General features: G+C 55.0%; 2 protein-coding genes across 4 annotated transcripts; both read right to left on the bottom strand.

Moving 5' to 3' along the window:
* Positions 1-6,133: 6,133 nt before the first annotated feature.
* LOC108942396 (uncharacterized) lies at positions 6,134-9,181 on the bottom strand. Its single transcript, XM_018765738.2, has 4 exons — positions 8,548-9,181; positions 7,836-8,033; positions 6,954-7,139; positions 6,134-6,741 (listed from the first exon to the last, which is right to left on the bottom strand). The coding sequence occupies exons 1-4, from the start codon at positions 8,573-8,575 to the stop codon at positions 6,428-6,430; spliced, it is 726 nt and encodes a 241-aa protein (XP_018621254.1). The 5' UTR covers positions 8,576-9,181; the 3' UTR covers positions 6,134-6,427.
* Positions 9,182-9,681: 500 nt separating this feature from the next.
* On the bottom strand, positions 9,682-18,019 carry accs (1-aminocyclopropane-1-carboxylate synthase homolog (Arabidopsis)(non-functional)). 3 transcript variants are annotated; one of them, XM_029252175.1, is made up of 15 exons: positions 16,718-18,018; positions 15,444-16,012; positions 15,298-15,357; positions 14,987-15,057; positions 14,215-14,284; positions 14,072-14,138; positions 13,655-13,752; positions 13,482-13,559; positions 13,277-13,377; positions 12,020-12,109; positions 11,905-11,950; positions 11,652-11,793; positions 11,394-11,536; positions 11,138-11,291; positions 9,684-10,353 (listed from the first exon to the last, which is right to left on the bottom strand). In XM_029252175.1, exons 1-15 carry the CDS (start codon positions 17,445-17,447, stop codon positions 9,956-9,958), a joined length of 2,817 nt encoding a protein of 938 aa, XP_029108008.1. In that variant the 5' UTR covers positions 17,448-18,018; the 3' UTR covers positions 9,684-9,955. The 3 variants fall into 3 exon arrangements, with proteins under 3 accessions (XP_029108007.1, XP_029108008.1, XP_029108009.1); XM_029252174.1 differs by having other exon boundaries at positions 9,682-10,353; positions 14,987-15,357; positions 16,718-18,019; XM_029252176.1 differs by lacking the exon at positions 16,718-18,018 and adding an exon at positions 16,392-16,610 and having other exon boundaries at positions 14,987-15,357; positions 15,444-16,131.
* Between the last annotated feature and the right edge of the window lie 2,964 nt (positions 18,020-20,983).

Below are 20,983 nucleotides of genomic sequence, written 5' to 3'. Positions count from 1 at the left end.
CCATCCGTCTCGAAAACAACCGCTGACCCCAGAGACGCCCTTTGCTCAGCCTCTGCCAATAGATATTGTTTGTTATTGATGAACTCAGTTGTGGTTTGGTTTATGGTGAAAGGGATGCTGGGAGAGCCATCTGGCCTGTGGCTCTGTGTATATGTGTGTGTGTGTTTGTGAGAATGCTGTGGGCTGGGGGCTGGGGGGCGGGGGGGCAGATCACACCTGTTCCACAGCCTGAGGGGGTTCTTTCTTCACAATCCGCATTTCTTTGGGGGTGGGGGGTGGTGGAATAACTCTGGAGCCTTTTTGCCGAAGCAAAAAATATAAAACGGTGTAGAAGTGCAAAATTTGAGTGTGGCAGTTTACATAGCTGCATATTCATATCCATATTCATAGTCATTCATCTATTAGCAATATTCACTTGTCTGACACAGGTGCCACTGAATCACAGGCCATATTTACATTCATATTTGAAATATTCACATATAATCTAGAGGACAGACCTGCAAAGAGGGATCAAACGGAGGGATCCCACCCTCTCCTTTAGACACTCCCCTCGCTCGGAGAACCAGTGCCCCCCCCCCCGAGCGTTCGGCAAAATACAGCTTTCCTCTGGGGGCCCAAATTAAGTGTGTGGATCAATAGAAAGGATCATGTTCTGCCTCACTGTGTTTCTTTGAACAATGTGCTTTAAGCATGGGAGAGGAGGCGGTTCGAGATGAACACGTTCCCTCCACACGGACCCCAGCCGCTCGAGAGAACAGAGACAGAAGTGAACCGTAAGGCGGCTTTGAGCACTGCGGGAGGTGGAGCGTCTCATATCGCTTCTGGAATGCTCTTTCGTCCCACTTGAGTCATTTTTGCATTTTCACACCGAAACGCGACTCTCCTCTTATGGTCAATTCCTTCTCGAGTGTCGCGATGCCCCTCCTCAACATCGCCTTCCATCGTTAAACACCTGGGTTTCTGACTGGATGTTCCAAGATATGCGAACCAAACACAGCACAGGCTCCGGTTCTGTTGTATCATATTTCAGCGAAGAACAGGAGACCGCAGGCCGTTTCTTTCGGAGCAACGCCGCACTCGGGAAGCAGTAATGAGCACGATTTTGAACCGGCGGGTCTTGGCTTCTGAAAGAGACGAGTCACAGTCGTTCTTTCAGCTCAGTCCATTAGTGGACAAGCCAGGACACACCGTCTCAGCCCAGACGGAGGACGACTCATCGCCGCTCCAGAGTGCCTTCTGATTGGCTGCCAGGAAGAACTCCGCCTCTCATTCCCGTCCAGAGGCAGCTGGGCCCCCGCAGGCTCCGGAAGGGACGGAGAGCCTCAGCCCAAGCTGACCTCAGATCAACCGGAAGAGAGACGCCGCATCCTCGTACCGTCGCACCCACGTGGCAATCATCTCGTTTTCACAAAGGCTCGTAATCACGCTGGGACAGCAGGCATTATAATTAAACACAAGGGGGGAGAGCGAGATCACGAGCACACACGCGCTCACGCACACGTGCTGTTGCAAAGGCAGCCAGGTGACGCCGCAGAAGGCCGACCCCATGTTGCCACGGCAGCGAAAGAAGCCGTCATGGCTGGTGGCGGAACCGACGGCCGATCTGCGCGCCCACCTCCCGGGACCCGTGTGTGACGGCATAGGGTGACGACCGGACGAGTGTGTGGGGCCGTAAGCTCTGCCTCCTCAACCCGTGCAATGAGTTCAAAAGTAATTATGGTTAGTGAAGCATTGACAGACCAACAGTAGATGTGGCATAGTGGTTAAGGAGCTGCATTATGGACCGATGGTTGGAAGGGGAGCGAACAGTGAAGACCGTTCAACCCATTGGGACGGTGGTCCACCATAATCTGGACGCCTTGGCGGTTCACGAAAGTGGCTGAAGATGCCGTCACCAGGGAGGCGACAATGTGGCCCCCGCAAATTGCCGTACAGCCCATCCATCTCCTTCCAACAGCCCCAGCTAGAGCGGACGGGGGGTGAATTGGCCCGCAGGTCTGGCCTGATGCTACGGTCCGACCGCTTGCCAGTATTATCGACCAGGGCAGCGCACGCAATCGGTGCTGCTGTTCGGGGGTGTAAAACCACCACATTGGCTGGAGAGAGCAAACGTACAGTTTCAGGTGTCCGGTGTCCTCAGCGAGTGATTTTTCTGGGAATCTCAGCTCCTGCTCACAATAAACTTCATTGCCTTTAGGCCTCGTTCTCTGCTTTCCCGCATCTCTTGCTCTCTCTCCCTTCCTCCTTCTGTTCTTATCGGGGCTGAGTTGTGCGTAACGTCCGGGTGGGCCCTTCTGGACCGACTCGCCTTCGTCACGTGTCTCTGCGAACGCGCACCTCGGCAAACACGAGCCGCCTGCACTTGCACGTTTGCCCTTTCGCTCCTTTTCCAGCTCTTCCAGATCGTAAATTATTCACCCAAAACCCAGAACAGAGAAAGCGTGAAAAAGTGCTGCAATGACAGAAGTTTCTCCAAAGTTTCTCTGCTGAGAAAGTGCACGATGCAGCTTTTCACCCATAACCTGTCGCTGCACAACGTCGCCCCCTAGAGGACGGCAGCGTAGCAGCAGGTGGACACACGGACAGACATCTGTAGTGTGTCAAGTGTGTCCAAACACGAGCGGCATCCTGTACGTAAAGCGGCTGGAGATGCAGGACAGCAACAGGCGCTGTTTGTACTGCAACCCCATCAGTCGCACTCAGAGACCAAGAGCGAACCTGTGTGGAGCTGCCTTGGCCGGGATGTTGGTGGCAGACCTGAGCAATCGCGCACACGTGCATGCAGACCAGCACTGGTCTGATGGCTATTTGACCTTGGACTTGGAGTCATCAAAGTGTGTGTGTGTGTTTCCTGCATAACAAGGCAGTCGGGAAGGAAACTCGGGAGAACACATCCAGTACAAAGAGCAAAGTCGTGTTTAAGATTCCGCCGGAGTGGAGGGACAAGACATGGGCGGAGCACAAGCGAGTGAAGGACGGGGGCGCAACGGATTTACTGCCGACACGCTCGTTTCTCTGCGAAGAAAGAGGCGCTGACCACCAGCCTGTTCCGGGGAGGCGTCGGCGTCACACGTCAGCGCTGGAGCCAAATGCGGCTAAAATGGATCAAAAGCTCAGAAGCAAAGTTATAAAAGGCCATGACTTCAGTGAAAGAGGCCAAAAAAAAAGGAAAATCTTGAATAAGGGGAAGGGATCTGGCTTCCCTCAGTTCGTGCATTGGAAACCATTTCAGCCCTGTGAGCCTCCTCTGTACGTGACAGCGGTGACCGCGGTGACAGCCCTAGCACTGCCCTCTCCAAGAGGACGGTGTTTCTAAGAAGGAGCGAGGACAGTTCCCCGCGCTGATGGGGGATTCTATTGACGTTGAGAGAACAAATTCAAAAATATGCTGTCTTGATTTCAGCCTCATCGCGTGGATCTCCCCCCCGAGCTGAAGATACCCTCACACGTTCGCTATAAGGAGCCAAACACGTTCGCCCCCATTTCCAGACATTTTACCCTATCACTTTAACGCACTGAAAGAAGTAAAATGCAGTAACGTACGCAAAGAGTCTTGTCGTGGGTGCAGTCCATCTCCTTCCACTTTGGTGTCCATCAAACGCAGGCAAACAGTCATTTTTCCCCAGAAGCTTGACATCCGTTTCACCTAATTGTGTTGCAACAGCGCCACCACGTGGCCAATCGGTGTACAGCACCACCTGGTCCCGGAATCGTGATTATGGTACTTGGTCCCAGACACACGGAGCACCGCAGGGGGTCTCTCACAGGTGGGCTGGGGCCCTGTCCGCTGGAGCATGCGGTCAGGGTACGAGAAGGACGAGGTGCATGACGGACTGTGGATGAGGCCTTAACACTGGAATTGCAGTAAATGTGTCTGTTGGGGTTTTTAAGAGGGGGGTGCGGCGGCGCAGTGGGTTGGACCGGGTCCCGCTGTCCGGTGGGCCTGGGGTTCGAGTCCCACTTGGGGTGCCTTGCGAGAGATTGGTGTCCTCTCCGGAGCGTGTCCCTTACGCCCTGTGTTGCCGGGTTAGGCTCAGGCTCCCCGTGGTTCAGCTGGTGGATGGGTTTTTAAAACAGGGAGGAGACCGATGCAGCGACACAGGCTGCACAGCCAGAATGCAGGCCGAGGCAGCGCTCGCAGCGGAGCTCCCTGCTGGTGTGACCATCGGGGGCACCGTGCGATCGCACCGTCACTAATCAAACCCAAGTCTGCGGGTAAATTGGAAAACAACCCTCCAAGGACCGAACAACAAAAGTCGTGACTTAGAGCCATTAGGGTGGAACTGCCCTTCAATTAGTGCAGCAGCCCCGATTAACACCCAATTAGTGCGACCAGATAAAATTAATTCTTCTCACTTTCGAAAGCGGGATCAAAAGATAAACAAAGCGCTCCACTCCGCCCCACTGAGCGTTTTCGTCAGAGGACCCGGGAGGCAAACTGAGCCACGTGACCGCTCCCCGAACGCTTCTCACGTCAGACAGGTCAACGCTCACACATTCGGTCTCCCCGATATCTCCGCGAGGCGCTCTGTCGCAGGTTCAGGCCCACCCTATCATGCAGGTGGCACCAGGAGGGGATCGAGACCCACCTGGCGGCAATGCTCCGCGTCCTCTCGAACCCCTGCTCAACTGATCCTGCGGCTCTGAACTTTCCCAACTCGGTGCCCGGTGTCAGTCTCCGGAGGGGAGGAGCCCCCCACCTGCCGCCGATGCCGAATGCGAACGGCGACATTCCTGCCGCTCCGCACTGCTGTTCTCTCTGTATTTCGATGCACGGGCTGCCGATGGGCTGCCGACGAGCCCGGGTTCCACAGCAAGCAGCCGCAGCCGGGGCCTCGCGTCCCCAGGGTTACGTCCAACAAAAGGTCACTCTCCTCATCTATTCATCTCACTTACACACGGTTTGAAACACACATCTGAGGACTAACGTGGGCAGCGCTAGGAGACGGGTACGGCCCCGGCCAGCCTCCTACGCTTCGCCGCAGCAAAACGGCGGAAAAACATTCATTGCGAGTATCTTTAATGGCAGAACATATTGGCTGTTTAAATGTATAAAGTCGTTTAAAGTGGCCCGAGCTTTGCGTTTACAGTGGAGCGGAAACGTCGAGGAAGTGGTTTTGCCGATGATGTCATTTCACCATTTCATCGCCGTCACCCACAGTGCGAGGTGGCCTCACGTCACCCACTTTCTCACCAGAATTACACCGATGTCTGTTGGCCCTTCCATCAGAAGTGATGAAAACTCTTAAAAATGTAATTAGCTGCATAGTGGGCTCTTCACAGGCAAAGTTTATTTCTCAAACTTCAACAACTTTATTATTATTGCTACACACTTTCAGATGAAAAGTTACATTTGAACTTCCGCAGATGCGTACAGTAGTGTATAGAGCCGGTGAAACAAAGACACCCCTGTAATGAAAGCAGAAGAAATTCCTGGCTCATGATGAAATCCCCCCCCCCCCCCCCCCCCCCCCCACATGCAGGATTTCAGAGATGAAATACCCCTTAAAAACTCCAAGAATGTGGCTCAAAAGTGACAAGTTTCATTTCCCTCTTTTTTAAATGAAGAAAACAGAAAGCATCATGCTCAGTCAGTGCTGTGCATGAAACATCTTGTCAATAGCACCACTTTAAAACAGAATGAAAACGGTGTGTGCAGGTTCTCGTCACCTGTCCATCACTGAGAACATTAAGAATTTAGCATACGAATGCAAAATATACATCAACAGGAGTTACTAATGATAACGGATCAAGTTGCTTGGCGATAAATGCACACAATGATCCCTGGGATGTCATCATGTGCGGATTCAAATCCACCTCTTAGCCCATTTAAACAAGAAACTTAAAAAAAAACGTAAAAAAAGGAAACAGAGAAATAAAAAGAGAAAAATATTTCCATGACAGAGCTCATAGCTGTAAACTTCATCCTTTTACGCAGCTAGTTACTTTAGTAAAGCCATTAGTGTGGCTTTACTACAAAAAAAAATTGGTGGGAGGGTATCGGAATTTGTCTGTCCTGTGTCTTATGCACCTACTCGATTGCAGCAACTGGTAGGTACCAAACTAGGTTCGCTTGAGACTTTCATGTCTGCAGCTATGTCTCCTCCTGTCAATGTAATGCATAAATTGTACTTTTGCTGAGATGTACGTCGCTTTGGACAAAAGCGTCTGCTAAATGAATAAATGTAAATGTAGTGTTGAGCACCAGACTTCAAGGGTAAAAGAGCAGGACCCCACGCAACTCATCGGTCACCAGTCCGGTGTCTTTCCTGCCACGCCGCCTGCTGAACAGGTACTGCTCCTGATTTTCTGCTTCTCACCAGTCAGAAGGACATGAACCTCAGCAGTAGTATATCTGGGTGCTCCACCGTGACTTCAGTTCAGATAAAGCAAGGTTCCATTCCCACTTCCATCTCCAATTGGAAGGTCACGGGAAGGACAGGTACCCTGGGTGTCCCCTTATAAAGTCATCTCCATAGTGGTTATCGCTGTCGCTGAGGGAGTGCAGCCCATAGCCTGGCAGAGGGGTACACCACAGTGTCTCGTAGGCCCTCTTCAGCTCCGGCAGAGGGTCCGGGACCACGCACTGTTCCACCAAAAAGATCACAGGTAGCACAGCTAGGAGTAAAACCAGTCCCACTGCACCGAGCCAATAGCAGAAGCCCAGCTGACCGGGGTCGGCACTGATCTCCGTCCAGTGCTGATGGGTGAAGAGGGACCAGCAGAGCAGGAAGAAAAACCCTGACGGGTGGGAAGGAGAAGCAGCGAGTCAAGCTTTCAACCCACACAAGTGGGCAGGTTAATTAAAAAAATACCAGCACAGGAAATACCATCCACCACTTGCCCCACGGACACTTTTTCCAGGTCACTTACTGACACGGTGACTGTTCAGACCAAATGGTACGTGTAAGAATTCATATGGAAAGTAGTCAACGCCCATCCCTTGCACTCACCTGTGGGGACCAGTGTGATGAGCAGGAGGGTAGTGGGATACAGCGCCTGGCCCACCATGAGAAGGGAGCGCGTGTTGGAGTAGGAGCGTACCGTCTGTGACGTCCAGCAAAGACCAAAGACCAGGCACAGCGCCCCGGCGCTCAGGCCCATGAGGGAGGAGAGTACGGCAAACACACACTCCGCCTCTGTGGTACACAAGACAAAGAGCATGTTAGAAACGGTGAGGGTGAAGAGGGATCCTTCCCCTGGAGGTTTACTGAGGTCCGCACGTTAATCGCACGTGCCGGCTTGTCACGCAAGCCTAAACCCGTCCCAAGCAGGTTTCGGGGGGAACGGGGGACCGGCAGGCGGAATGACAGACACGTGCCCAGAGAAGAGCCATACAGTCCCTCCGCACATCACATCACCTTTGAGACCAACATTGCAGGCTTGAGCAATAACACAGGATGCGTACAAATGCAAGACCAGACATCACCAGGGCATCTCATTCTCTGAAGCTCCACGAAACACCGAACTGCAGCAGGACAAGTTTACACCTGCACACGTGAGCTGAATTCCTGCAAATTAGCAGGCATGTTGAGCGTGAGTAGACCAGGGAAAACCGGGCAAAACCTGAACACCATTAACTGCACAGAACAGAGAGAGCAAAGCAATACAATAATGTCCTGCATCTCTGGGAATTGCTGCAGAGGAGCTGGGAGAACGTCATGTCTCATGTCCTCGTTACTTGTTCACCTTCTGTTCCTCTCTAGTTTCCACGCGGCGGACTTGCTTTCTCACTGGTACAAAATATCACGTGGACACGACATGCTCCATCGGAGGCTTCTGGAAGCGGCGACATCCAGAGAATGGCAAATTGAGCAGCCAGCTACGTATCTCACCTTCTAAGAAGGACCCTCTAGTCTGATCCGCATCCAGGGCGGTGTCATTGCTCCGGGTCCAAAGGCCCTGGTCCCCGAGCCAATGCGGCATCCACACGGCGTAGATCACGCAGGCACAGCCGACGAGACCGACGGCTGACTGAGCCAAGCGGAACCGTCCCGCGGGGGTGTGGGTCTCTGGCAGGATCATTGTCTTCGCTGGGAAGGAGAGGCAAAAGGATGCGAGGGACAAATGGACAAGGTGAGGCAGCCACGGTTCTGAACGACGCCACGTTTCGCCGACGACGAGTTCTGATCCACGTAACGCAAAATTGACACAATCGCCAAAGTCAAGATTGACCAGAAAACACCTTGTAAGATCATCAAACGATGTGCTCAACTTAATTGACAACGTTACGGTTTCGGTGCTGGGATCCCGACTGGGTGCAAGGTTTCTTTTTTCCCCCAAAATAACTATTAAACATTTTGTAATAAAATGTCTGGTAAAGAATTTATATATTTAGCCCATTCTTCTCTTCAAAGCTACTTACAACGTGAGGTTCGTACACCAAGCTACTTAAATGTATCCGTTTCTCCGGAAAGGTCATTTTTACCGCGTCAGTTCAGGGTTAGCACTTTGATGCAATTCGAACCCGGGTCCTTCGACGGGCAGGGCAGCGGCTCGGCTCTAACCGCTACCTGCACGACTGTGACCAAAATGAGTTGTACTAACCTCTCCCGGTTCCTGACAGGTCCTTCATAGAGTGACGCTCTCCTGGAGAACTTGAAAGCGAAGGGAACTCGCAGTTGAGCCTCAAACAAACGACGGCGTCTCACGCGAGTCTCTCGTCGACCGTCTGCCAGCGAAGCCCCGCTCAGACGGCGTCTCGCCGCACTCGCACTGTACGGGGAGCCGAGACGCAACTGTACCACCGGCAGAGAGTGGAAACATCTTATCTTCCCACCTCTAGAGGTACGAGGAGGGAGGGCGGAACCTGACCGGGGAGATATTCCTCTACCGCATGTCTCCACGTGCCGTCGGGCAGCGGAAAATCCCCCGCGGTCATGAAGTTCCCCCAGAAGACCCCATGACGCGTGCTACGGGTGGGCCACGTGAAAGTGAAACGAGGCCTTGACTGACAGCCCACTGCTCCGCCCACCAGCGTCCCGCTTCTGCCTGCCTCTTGGTCAAATATCAGAAAAACACTCAGCAACCATACACAACAGCCATAGTCATAAATAAATGCGTGCGGAGCATTAATGTACACAGCAGCTGGAGAACGCAAAAACTGGCCGAACTTAGGAATCCCCCAACTTTTTACACCGGTGGTGTGTGTTTGACACACCATTTCCTGCTTGTGTTTTGTGTGTGTGTGTGTGTGTGTGTGTGTGTGTGTGTGTGTGTGTTATGTACCCTCCACTGTTCACCCGAGAAGAAGAAAAAGTCCCACACAGCTGCTTGGATTTCACACATTCCCCACCACCCCTCCCCACCCCAAAGAGTCTATCTCAGCAGTTCACTGCACACAGACCTCCTTAGGATGTGCAGAGGAAGAGCAGCTTGTTAGTACACTGAAGTTACCGTGGTACGCAGCGCTGTAGGCGAACCTCAAGTGCAGCTAAACAACCGCCTCCCACCCTGTGCCGTGGCCTTTGCTCTCCAGCCCACACAGGTAGCCCGTGGAAAGATTCGGGTGACCTTCGAACCCGGCGCGCACACGTACATTCTCTCCGCCGCGGGACGATTTCCTTCCTGCGGCGAGAGCCCACCCCCTGAAAAATCCCAGAACCTTCGAGCATCGGGCCAGAGGTCAACTTGAGCAAGGAGGTTGCAGTGAGCCTGATGCCCAAGAAAAAAAGAAGACAATTCTGCACAAGCAGCACATGAGGATCCAAGCGAGGCATTTATTTCCAAAGACAAACAGCGCTTTGTAATCGGAGTTCACACCGCTAGGTTGTCAAAGGGCCCCTCTGCGCGCAGTCTGAGGCACGACGCCTGCGATGCGCCCGTTCAAACCGGCGACCCGCTGAATGTCGCCAGATGAAGGTGTTTGTCGGGATGGAATCTCCAAATTCCCCCCGAAGACAAGAGGACAGGTTAATGAGACGGTTGGTGAGACGACGAACGCCTCCGTAAGCGCTCACTGCTTTCTTGCTCGGCTCAACAGGTCGGCGAACACGTCGAAGAGCTCGGGGTCCTCGCCCGGAGACAGCTCCGGGGTGTTTTTCTCCAGCCAGTCGGAGGAGCGGATCTGCTGCCGCAGCGTGCCGATGAGCGCGTCCAGCTTCACGGACGGCTGAGCGCTCTGGACGTCCGGCAGTCGACGCTCCTCGGGGCCCAGCGGGTTCACGCCCAGGTCCTGGCCCTGCTGCTCCGCCCCCCGGCCTGACGCCTTCTTCTCAGCCGCACTTTCCTCCGTCCCCTGGTCTCCTGCGATGTCCATGTCAAAGTCCCCCGTCTCTGTCCTCGCGTGCTCTTCTGGCAGAGGCCTCAGCAGCCGCTTCTGTTCCTCCAGAGCCTTTTTAATCCTTTCCATCCCTGCGGGGGAGATACAGCCACCGACCTTTTTTAAAACCAAACAATGACTTTGGCAAAGTGTGGAAAGAGGTAAAAAAAAAAAAGCAATAATTGATATTAATATACTATATAATAATTATATTATATGTATAATGATACAAAGCCGCTCGGGACACGACTGGGCATAAGAGTTGGACTTTATACACTGGCTCCGCAACAGCCCAGAAGGTTCCTTGTAACTCAATTTGCTTATGACTCCAAAATCACTTTTACCACTAACTGACAATAATTAAAATACTAATAATGCAGACATCCCCGATATATTCACTGGGTAGGTTCTCTAAGAATCTCATACGCAGCCATAATAAAAGTGCAACACCAAGAACACCTGCTCCCCCCAAACTCCCGTTTATTGCTCGTCGTTGACTGACTGATCCCATGAACAACGTGCACCGCATGCAACACTCCTCATTACTGACCAGCAACACCACACGGGAGCTATAAACACTGTGGCAGTGAGTAGAATTACAGCTGCAGTCCTGTTCTCTGTACTGTGCCTGTGCTCTTTAGCGCCCTCTACAGGCTGGGTGCGTGAACACAGGTCACACTCGCTGCGACAGAGAGAGAAATGTTGGGAAAGAGACGAAAACGCCATCAAAAGTAAGAAACCGAAAACGTGCTTCATCTTCAAAAAGCCAAGACTGGGCCGCCTGAGCGAGGAGCCGACGAACACGCGCATCGCAGGCTGAGTGCGACAAAGAGGGACGGAGGCAGGGACACGGAGAGAGAGAGATGTCACGCTGACCGAGTCTCAGGCTGGGCTCTCGCTCAGAGAAGACGATGCGAAACCAGCCCGGCGTGCTGCACCAGAAGGCCCGTCCACAGCTCAGCAGCACCTTGTGCTTCAGGAAGCATCTCCAGAGCGCCATCTCTGCCTGGAACGTGTTCTCCGGCAGGTACTGCAAGAGGGGCGAGGAGGACAGGAGGAGAGGAGAGCACGTCCCTTGTGAGCGCGGGCCGCAGCACCCTCACCCCCCCAACCACGACACCGGTCCCCCTACCTTCCTGAAGTCGGCCCATATGAAGAAGCCAGCAGGCCGGTGCAGGTACGGCACCCCGAGGTCACGCAGCTCCCCGGCTACGTAGCCGTGCGCCGCCCGCAGCCTGGCCAGGTTAGCCGGCAGGAAGTGGCGGTCCATCCACTCTGAGTGCAGGGCCGCAAACACTCCGTTACGCTCATCCCTACTCCGACCCGACACACTAGAACAAAGAGTAGCCCCCCACCCACACCCAGCGGGGCCCTTCCCCAGCTCTCGTACCCCTGTCCCGCAGCAGGCGCGCCACCTGGTGCTGCGTGGGCCCTGGGACGCCGTGCAGGAAGCCCATCTGGTCCAGAGCAGCCACGAGGTCCTTGTTGTGCGAGTACACGGTTCCCACGCGCATCCCAGCCGCGGCAAAGTCCTGGAGGGACCGACAAGTGTGGGACGCCCACCCACCCACCAACCCACACACACACACACACACACACACACACACACACACACACACACACACACACACACACAGTTTTACCTTACTGATGCCCCAGAGCACATGGGTCCGCTGGGCGTCAGGCAACCTGCGAGCAGAGCACTACGTTACTACAGCACAGGTACGGGGATGGTGGGGCAAGAGGAGCAGCACTCACCTGCTGAGACCGAGGACGCTGCGGAACTCGGCCGACGGGTCAAACACGGTCAGCATGTACACCTCATCCACGATGGCGTGCAGCCCGTGTCTGAGAGTGAACAAGAAAGGGCTGCAACATGCGCTCACTTCACTCTTATTGATCCTCCATCCACATTCACAACTTCAGGACTTGAACACTGAGCGCTGGTGTAACGGGCAGGTCCACCCTGCAGGGGGCGCACTACTTCTGACGGTCGGAGCGATCGATGTTAAGCAACTCAAAGGAGGAGTGGATTCCTTCTACACCTAAGGCTTAAGATCCGAGCCAATAGTCGTCCGGTGACACATCACCGTGACACAGCAGGCAGCACTGGTGCCCCTCAGCTCCCGAGCTAATGGTTCTGACATGGGTTCGAATCCGCCTCAGCGTGCAAGTTCTTTACATGGGTTTTCTCCGGGTGCTCTGGTTTCCTCCCACAGTCCAAAGAGATGTTTCAGGTGGGCTGATGACACTAACATGCCCTTACTGCGTGTGTGTGGGACATTATGCACTGCGTACCCAACCTCACATCCTACGGCTCCAGGACAGACTCTGGACCACCATAAACCCTCACTGCACAAGAGGTTATTGATGTGAGTGGGTGGATGATCTTCCTGTAACCATGCTGCCTTCTGGAGTGAAAGTCAAAGATCAGAAATCAAGGTCACACTCACTCCACGCACGGCTTAAACCGAACTCCACGTGGTGTCGCTGCTACTCGTCGACTGCCGAGTCCAGAGTTCACGACCCGCATCTCACTCGTTCCTACACTTGACACACTCTTGTTGGATGGCTGCCCAGAGTCAGCCCCCCCTCAGAGGGACATGGTGGGTGACAGCAGCACTGCCCCAACACCTGGTCAAAGCGTTCTTGAAATGACCACGGTGAACATTAACCGCACAGCGGCTCGTTTGATCGGTCGCTCGGAAAATCGCGATGTCACTCATCTACTAGTGGAGGGAAACTTTTGACAGCAACTTAGTTACTTAATTAGTTTATTCATATGTCTGACCATCTTCTCCAAAGTATCTCACAGCGTGAAGTTTTTACGTTAAGCTACTTACGCTGATTTACCCATTCGCTCGGGAGGGTCATTTTACTGTGCCATTTCAGCATCAGTGCCTTGAAGAAGAGCACTAGAGGAGGAGGTGGGATTTGAACCCAGGTCCTTTGAGTGCAGACAGGTAGCTCCAAACACTACGTTTCCAGCTGCCCCGAGCCCTGCCGAGGACTGACCTCTTGGCAAACTCGAGGACGTCAGTCACCTCCTGGGGGGAGTAGATCTCTCCGAGCGGGTTATGGGGGTTCAACACGATGACGGCTCTGACGGTCACACCCTGCACGGCAGAGCAGGTAAAAACAGAGTGAGGCTCAGCTACACGGTGCTCCCTGGGTCCTCGCAGGCGACAGCCGCTCTGTGCGGTGCGTTTTCGCAGCTCACCTCCCGCGTCGCTTCCTCCAGGGCCTCCTGCAGCTTCTCCACGCGCAGTTGGAAAGGACGACCTCCTGCATCTCCGGGCTGAACGGGACACGGAGTGAGGCGACCAAAGGACACAGCTTGGGGCAGCGCCCCCTACAGGCCACGCCGGGCTTGCGGTGGTGCCCTGGTCCTACCTGGCAGTCGAGCGGCGCGTGGACGAGCCTGACGCCACTGTACAGCTGGACGTCTTCCGTGATGGCGCCATAGAAGGGCGTGGGGATGAGCATCCCGTCTGAGATCCAAAAAGGAAGCAGGAGACAGTGGAGGGGTGTCGCAGTTCACCATGAGGCCAGCGGGTGGCGCAGCAGTCAGAGCCACCACCTTTGGACTAGAAGGAGGTGGGTGCGAATCCCACCTCTTGCTGTAGCCCTTTTGATCAGGATAGTTACCCTGAACCGATTACGGTACAAATTGTGTAAATGAGTACATCAGTGAGATCAGTTTAGAATAAAAACTGAAGGGTACCATGGAAAGAAAAGTGACATGAATTCTTTATAATAATAATAATCTCCAGGCTGTTGAGTGAGAGAAACAAGCGGACCCATCCTCACCTCCAGGGTCACACAGCACAGCGGCGATGCAGGAGAAGAGCGAACCGCAACCGTTCATGACGACCACCTGAGTGGCGACACAAAGACCTTCTTACAGACCCTCCACAACCGCGTCTTCGTAAACGGGGAGCAATCTCACTCACGTTGTCTGCTTGCAGGGGCATCGGCGACTTGCAGTAGTGTGACAGGAAACGGGCCACTTCCTCTCTCAGGCTGCACGGGGCGACAGAGGGGACAATAGTTTTCAGCGGGCGCAGGAAGCTTTCGGAAACCAACCACCCACGCGTACCTGTCGGACCCGCGACCGCGGTCAGAGCCGCACGTTCCTTGCTGGGCGCAACCATCTGAAACGCAAGCGCAGCGGTGTTGACCCCGCCGTGTCCGGTCACACGCGGTCCAGGAGTGGAGGGAACCGCATTCCAGCCCGAGGGAGGAACTACAGCAAGCGGCCACCGTGGCGCGTCTGAACGAGGGCCACCAGCCGCGGCCAGCAGGTGGCGCAGTGGTTAAACATGTCAGAGGACCTGGGTTCAAGCCCCACATCTTGATATAGTAGCCTAGACGAAGGCAATAACCCTGAACTCGTACTGTAAAAATTACACTGCTGTTTAAGTGGGTAAATTAGTGTAAGTAGATTGATGTCCAAACCTCACGCTGGAAGTCACCCTGGAGAAAAGTGTCAGATACACAATAGTTAATAATAATAAACCCCCAGCGGTTTTTTTTTTTGTCCCCGACTTGAGAAGTCCACCATCAATAAACACGAGAATGGATACGAAGACCGAAAGAGCCGTCCCGTGCAGACGGGCAGGAACACGTCGCCCTCTGTGACCGTCGACCGAGTCACTCATTAAACCGTACCCGTGGGTCGAGAACCTCTGATCTGCCGACACAGACAGACTTTGGAACACTCACAAGCGGTGGCCTTTCCAGTCAGGGTACTGCAACAACGCAGGTTCCACGTGCAGCATGTCGGCCTGCATCAGCTGGACCCCCGAGAGAGAGAAAGAGAGAGAGGAAATGAGGAAGGCTCTCTGAGACACAGGAGCCCCCAGATGTTGACCAGGTGTTACCCTACAGTCTAAGGCACAACACCATCTTCGGCCGGGAGTCACTAGAGAAGCAGCGCCGATACTGAAGGTCCTCGAGATGATCACAGCAACCCAGATGTTCACGATTTCCATGGACCCCCCTCCCCGAAGGAAGCCCAAGGGAGCCCCGCTCACCCTCTTGGACATGAGGTCGTCACACAGCTTGTTCTCACTGGTGCCCATGTTGATGATGCCCTGAAAAAGACGACGCAGCGACAACGTCACCCGAGACGCCGGGAACAGCGAAGGAAAGTTCCAGCTAGGTGAGCGCGGGGACCTACGCTGGGGTTGGCGCTCGCATCGTACTTGTCCTCATGGCACAGGTTGTACCCCTCCTGAAGGATGCCCCTGTGCTGCAGGATGCCGTTGCCCCGGCGTGACAGGAAGTTGCTCTGCGCGAGTCTTTCTGTGGCGCAGCAGGGCGCTTCGGGGTCGGCGCTACCCCCGCGGCGAGAGGCGCCGAGGACGCCGGTGAACAGGGTAAAGAGGCGGAGCTCGTGCTGGCGATCCAGCTCCGCCCGCCGCTCCTCCAGCCTCTCGCGGCGCTCCTCGGCGGCGGCCTCACGCTCCAGCCGCGCTTCCTCCAGCGCCAGGAGCCGCTCCTCGGCCTCCCGCTGCCAGCCCAGAAAGCGAGCCAACGCCTCATCCAGAGCGCCCCTCCCCCGGCATCCGCCCCCACCGCCCCGGCCCTGTCTCCGGCGTTTCCGGGGACGTGGCTGCCCGTGGGGTCCGGGGCCGCCCCCATCCCGGCGATCCCCCACACCCCCCTCATCTTCGCCGCCGGCCTGGGGCCCGGAGGCCGTGGACCACCCCGTGACCGAGGAGCTGGCCATGTTCTGGTCACTGGCACCTGGAAGAGGAGGAAGAGGAAAGGCCTCACCGAGCTGCACTGCACCGCAGGAGTTCTCGACTTGACCGCTTCCCACAATGCACCGCTCCCAATGGCTCTCCAGAACAAGAACCAAGAACCTGTGATACGAGAGGTTAAACATTAAACAGACATTTTCACATGAACAAAATGAAACTGCAACCCTCGTCAGTACAATCTTGCTCTCGCGTAGTGAGCAGGTCACCATTTTTACAAGAAACATTGCATGCTGCTTATATTTATCGCTGCTTTTAAAAATATTCAAACCTTGATTACTCAAGGTTTTTTGGCTGGAGATGGACTGTAAATTAGATTCCTTGACACTAGTAAAGGAACTGGCGAAGTGACAGGCAATAAACACCTGTTTTTGGTCTGTGCTCGATTTTCTATATATGTGAACATTAGAACAAGTTCCTGCTCATCCCAGCTGTGCAAATTACACTACCTCAGTCACGCAGTACAGTAGAGTAGAGTACAGAGTGCTGCCGCTGTCCCTTCCCTCACGACAGGGTTGGGTGGAGACGCGGCGTTGGACCCGCCCCCTTGTCGAAGCCACGCCCCCCGCCCACTTTACACCACGTGCGGTAACAGAGAAATGCGTGACAGTTGTGGAACGCAAACACCTGTTGTTCCCTATGCACTGTCGTTTATGAGAGATGGGGGGGGGGGCGTGTACCCTGTCTGTACCTGAGGGGGAGAAGCCCACGTTGGGGGGGCGCTGTCCCCTCCCCATGTCCCCCTGCTCGAGCCGCGCGGCTCCACGCGCCTCCTCATTATTATTCTCCCCCCCCTCCTCGTCGTCGTCCTCCTCGTCCCCCCCCTCCTCGTCGTCCTCCGACCCGACGTGGTAGAGCAGCTGCGGTGGGGGCGCCGAGACCGACGGGGGGTCGCATCCCATCAGCCCGTCCTCGGATTCCACGTCCTCGGACTTGATCTCCAAGAGGTCCGCCTGCTTAGCCGCGGGTCCGAACAGGAAGCCGCCGGGGGGCAGGCTGTGCACGCGGAACGCGTCCGAAGCGGCGGCTCCGGCTCCCTGCAGCACCTGATGAGCGATCACGGCCCCCCCGAGGGACGAGTAGGACACCGAGGGCCGGTTCGCCAGCACGCGGTCCATCACCTCGTAGAACTTCCACGCGCGGCCCCGGCGCAGCGTCCTGTGGCTCTCCTTCATGCGCCGGTACTCGAGCTTCATCTTCTTGATCTTCTCGCGGCACTGGTCGCCCGTGCGCAGGATGCCCTTGGCGCGCAGCACCTCGGCGATGCGGTTGAACACGTGCTGGTTGCGCAGGCAGCTCTCGAGCTCCAGCTGCACGGACTCGTCGGCCCACAGCTGCAGCAGCTCCAGCACCTCGGGGTCCGACCAGTTGCTGCCGCGCTCGTACCTCTTGCCGCGGAAATCCATGCGGGGGCCCTCCATGTGTCCCTCCTTCCCTCCGTCCCTTCGTCCGTCACTCGGGAGCAGCGATCAAAGCCGAGGGTCCGAGCAGCGCTTCGTTACTTCGCGCATCCCTCTCGTCTCGTCTCGTCTCGTGTCATGTCACTGTCGCGCTGCCATGGCATCGCATCGCATCGCATCGCTGGACGCCCTATTCACTCCCCTCCACCCCAAACAATTAACCTGGTAAAAACGAGCGACTGGACCGGACGGTCCCCCCTGTCTGGGACTGACTGACAAGCCGAGCGAGTTGCAAAGACCAAAGAGCGGCAGGACGGCGCTTCCGGGCCAAACGGGGAGAACCACTAACCCGGACTAGACCCGCTCCAGATCGCTCCACTTGAGCGAGAAACAAAGCGCCGCTTCTGTCAAACCGCACGTGTTTTGGTCACTTCGCGCTTGGCGGGAGGTGGTGTGGTGGGGGGGAATGGGCGAAGAAAGTGGTGAAATTCTACATCCGGGTTGACGGCACATGCGTGCTCTCCTTATTCCGGGATAACTTTGGTCCGTGCCAGTCGCGGGCTGCGCGAGCTCGCAGCGCGAGAGCCGGCCGGGGGAAGGGCTCCTCAAGGAGCGCGAGCAAACCGAGACGAAAAAAAAAAAAGGGCTCGCGCACCTTTTTTTTTCTTTTTAACCGCAGCTTTCCCAGCAGCACCCCCTGGTGTCGCAAAGGTCTCATTGCACAATGTTTTTCCACAGCAAAGCCGCGGGCGAGTGAAAACGGGGCCGAAGAAGGAGAAGTGTCGCTTTTGACTGGAGAAGGAATGAATTACGGGTGGAAATGAAACATCGCTTGATGGGGATGAAAACGTCCCCGTTCTCGCACTTCTCTTTCATCTCACTTGTGCTGAATAGAAACGCCATGAGTTCAGCATCCCTGCTGCCGCAGCAACCCCTGACCCTAGGATGCTCACATTGCTGTGACATGCAGAGTGCTCTTTGCCCCTCCGCTCATTTACATCCTTCTCATTAGTGACCATGTCCTCCAAAGTAACTTACAATGTTAATCTTCCAGTTATTTCTCCATTTATGTATATACAGCTGGAGCGATTTTAGAGTCGGTACCTTGCTCAGGGGTTCTGCAGCTGGAGGTGGGATTGGAAGCTGCGACCCTTGGGCCCGCTACGCCAGCGGCTGCCCTTTCTCACAGTCCGTGCGTGGAAAAAGGGTCGCGTTTTCTCCAAACTCCTTGGTGGCGCTCACATGTGATCCAGGGCTAAACCGCTGGCTGTAAAACACTGCAGGGTTTCGAAGACACCGGACACAAAAGCAGCTGAATCCAGAATTCTGGGCACTTTTCTAGGATTCACCCTTATCCACACACGTTTATATTACATACATATATTTATATTATATCTGTATTACACATCTGCCTCCCGCAGGTTCGCAACGCAGCCTTGAGTTTCATTCGGCTTTGGCTTTATAAACCGTCCACTGGCTGGGCAGAAAATACCACCAAATTTGGATGTGGCACAGCGAGACCAGCGCGGTCCTCCCGGCCTGGACCGTTCTGGCGGCACCTCTGTAAGAGCGCGACAGACGGCAGCAAGGCTGCATCAGCTCGGGGGGGCCCAAGGACTGCTGAACATGTCAGCAGGCTAAGGTTAAAGGTCACCAAGGGAACGAGGTGTCTGGGAACCGCTACATGTCAACGGATCCCTCCCGGACGCAGGCGGCTCCACGCAAACGCAAGACTCCCATCGGCCACGCCGTGCTTTTCCTTACATGGCACTCGGTCGCCTCGTTCAAACCCCTGATTTGCGGTGAGACAGCGATGAGGGCTATTTTGGGGGATTTATTTTCCTTGGGCTCCTGAGAAACCCATGGAAAACCAAAAAAAATGAAAAGCGAAAACTGCTAACATCGTGCATTACATAACGGCAAGGAAACGTGTTTTCCACAGCGCGGAGACGAAGAAGAGGACGTCTCCTTTGTCTGGACTGTCTCTACATGGAGAATGAACACACACACACACAGTGTCCAGGGACAGACCAGCAGGCAACCCTGAACTGCTCACGCTACAAGTCACGGAGTCCCCTCAGCGTTCCCCTTGTTTTCCGTCACACAGGTGAGGGTCACGATAAACCGTCACGTTTTCCATCAGCTGTCATTCCCGAACGGTGCGGTGTGTAAATCCAATCAAACGCTTCGCTCATCAGCGCGCTGTCACTTCGGCTGAACTGAAGCGTTTCTTAATAAACGCGACCCGTGAACCGGGACCGCGCCGGATTCCCGTGATCACGGCAGCCGCCTGAACATTTGAGCAACGCCGTTTCTCAAACCGCTGCTCCTTCAGCGATAGGGTGCGTGTTTGTGTGGCGGCGTGGCGCGGCACAGTGCAGCAGGACACAACGGGGCTACTGGAACAGAGCTATTTCTGGGTCGCAGTGTGTTTTTTGGTCTGTGCCGCGGTGTCAAACGTGGCATCGCGTCACGGGGACGAGTGGCAACTGGGGCAGCTGGGTCACCTTCTTCCTTCCGCGTCCATCGCCTCTGATGAAGGAGGTGTTTGGCAGCGAAGGGCCGGTCGAGGCCGTTCCGCACGGTCCGGCCGTGAGCTCGGCCTGCGACGAGGTCGGGAGACGCCGCAGCCGGTGCTCGGCTGGGCGGCCGAACATCGACCTCGGCCTCTGCCAAGAAAAGAACCGTTCAGACGAAGGTTTAAATGTGCGCAATGGAAAATTCTGCCTTTCAGCACGTCAGCTGCGTACTTTGTGTGATACATGGGTTTTTCCTTCCACTATTATTAGTATCAGTGAAAACATTACTGTTTTCAGTCTGATGGGTCCTTCATGACCTTTGCATCTGCACAGTGGAGGTCTGAACCCCTGGGGGACGCCCCCCCCCCCCGCCCAGTTCAATCCCAGTGACCGGCAGTGGGTTAAGCAGGCAAGTCCCTTCTAGAAGCGTCACTGTGGACAGTGGGTGCCATTGGAACCTCGACCGCTGCCTCGAGAACGCAAACATTCCACGTGGCACGTGGCAAACATTCCAGGGTTTGTGGGCAGGCGGGACAGCTCTTGGGGGGAGATGCAAAACAGGCCAGATGTTTCAAAATCTGCACAAAAGTCAACGACACACAAACACACCCCGACGCAGATCACATGTCAACGGTTTTCACCATTTTACCTCATTAACACAGTATCGAATGTTATGCTACATTACTACAGCTTTACTCACTGACATTTGGCTTCAGCCATCTGGGTTCATTCGCACGACTGGACCTTAGGTGACAGGATGTGGGACGCCCCGATGGTCCACACACACACACTGCCGAAACTGCCTGTGCCAAGTGGGGTCACGGCGAACCGGAGCCTAACCTGGCAACGCAGGGCACAGGGCTGGAGGGGTAGGGGACACACACCCACGACGGGACGCCAGTCCATTGTAAGGCACCCCAAGCAGGACTTGAACCCCAGACCTGCCAGAGAACAGGACGCAGCCAAACCCACCACGGCCCCCCCATCCAGACAGTCCAGTGCATCCTAACATTTTTTTAAAATATATTTTCCATAGTT

Source organism: Scleropages formosus, chromosome 5, assembly GCF_900964775.1.
Source record: "Scleropages formosus chromosome 5, fSclFor1.1, whole genome shotgun sequence".
Lineage (NCBI taxonomy): Eukaryota > Metazoa > Chordata > Actinopteri > Osteoglossiformes > Osteoglossidae > Scleropages > Scleropages formosus.
This window is presented reverse-complemented; position numbering and strand designations above follow the sequence as displayed.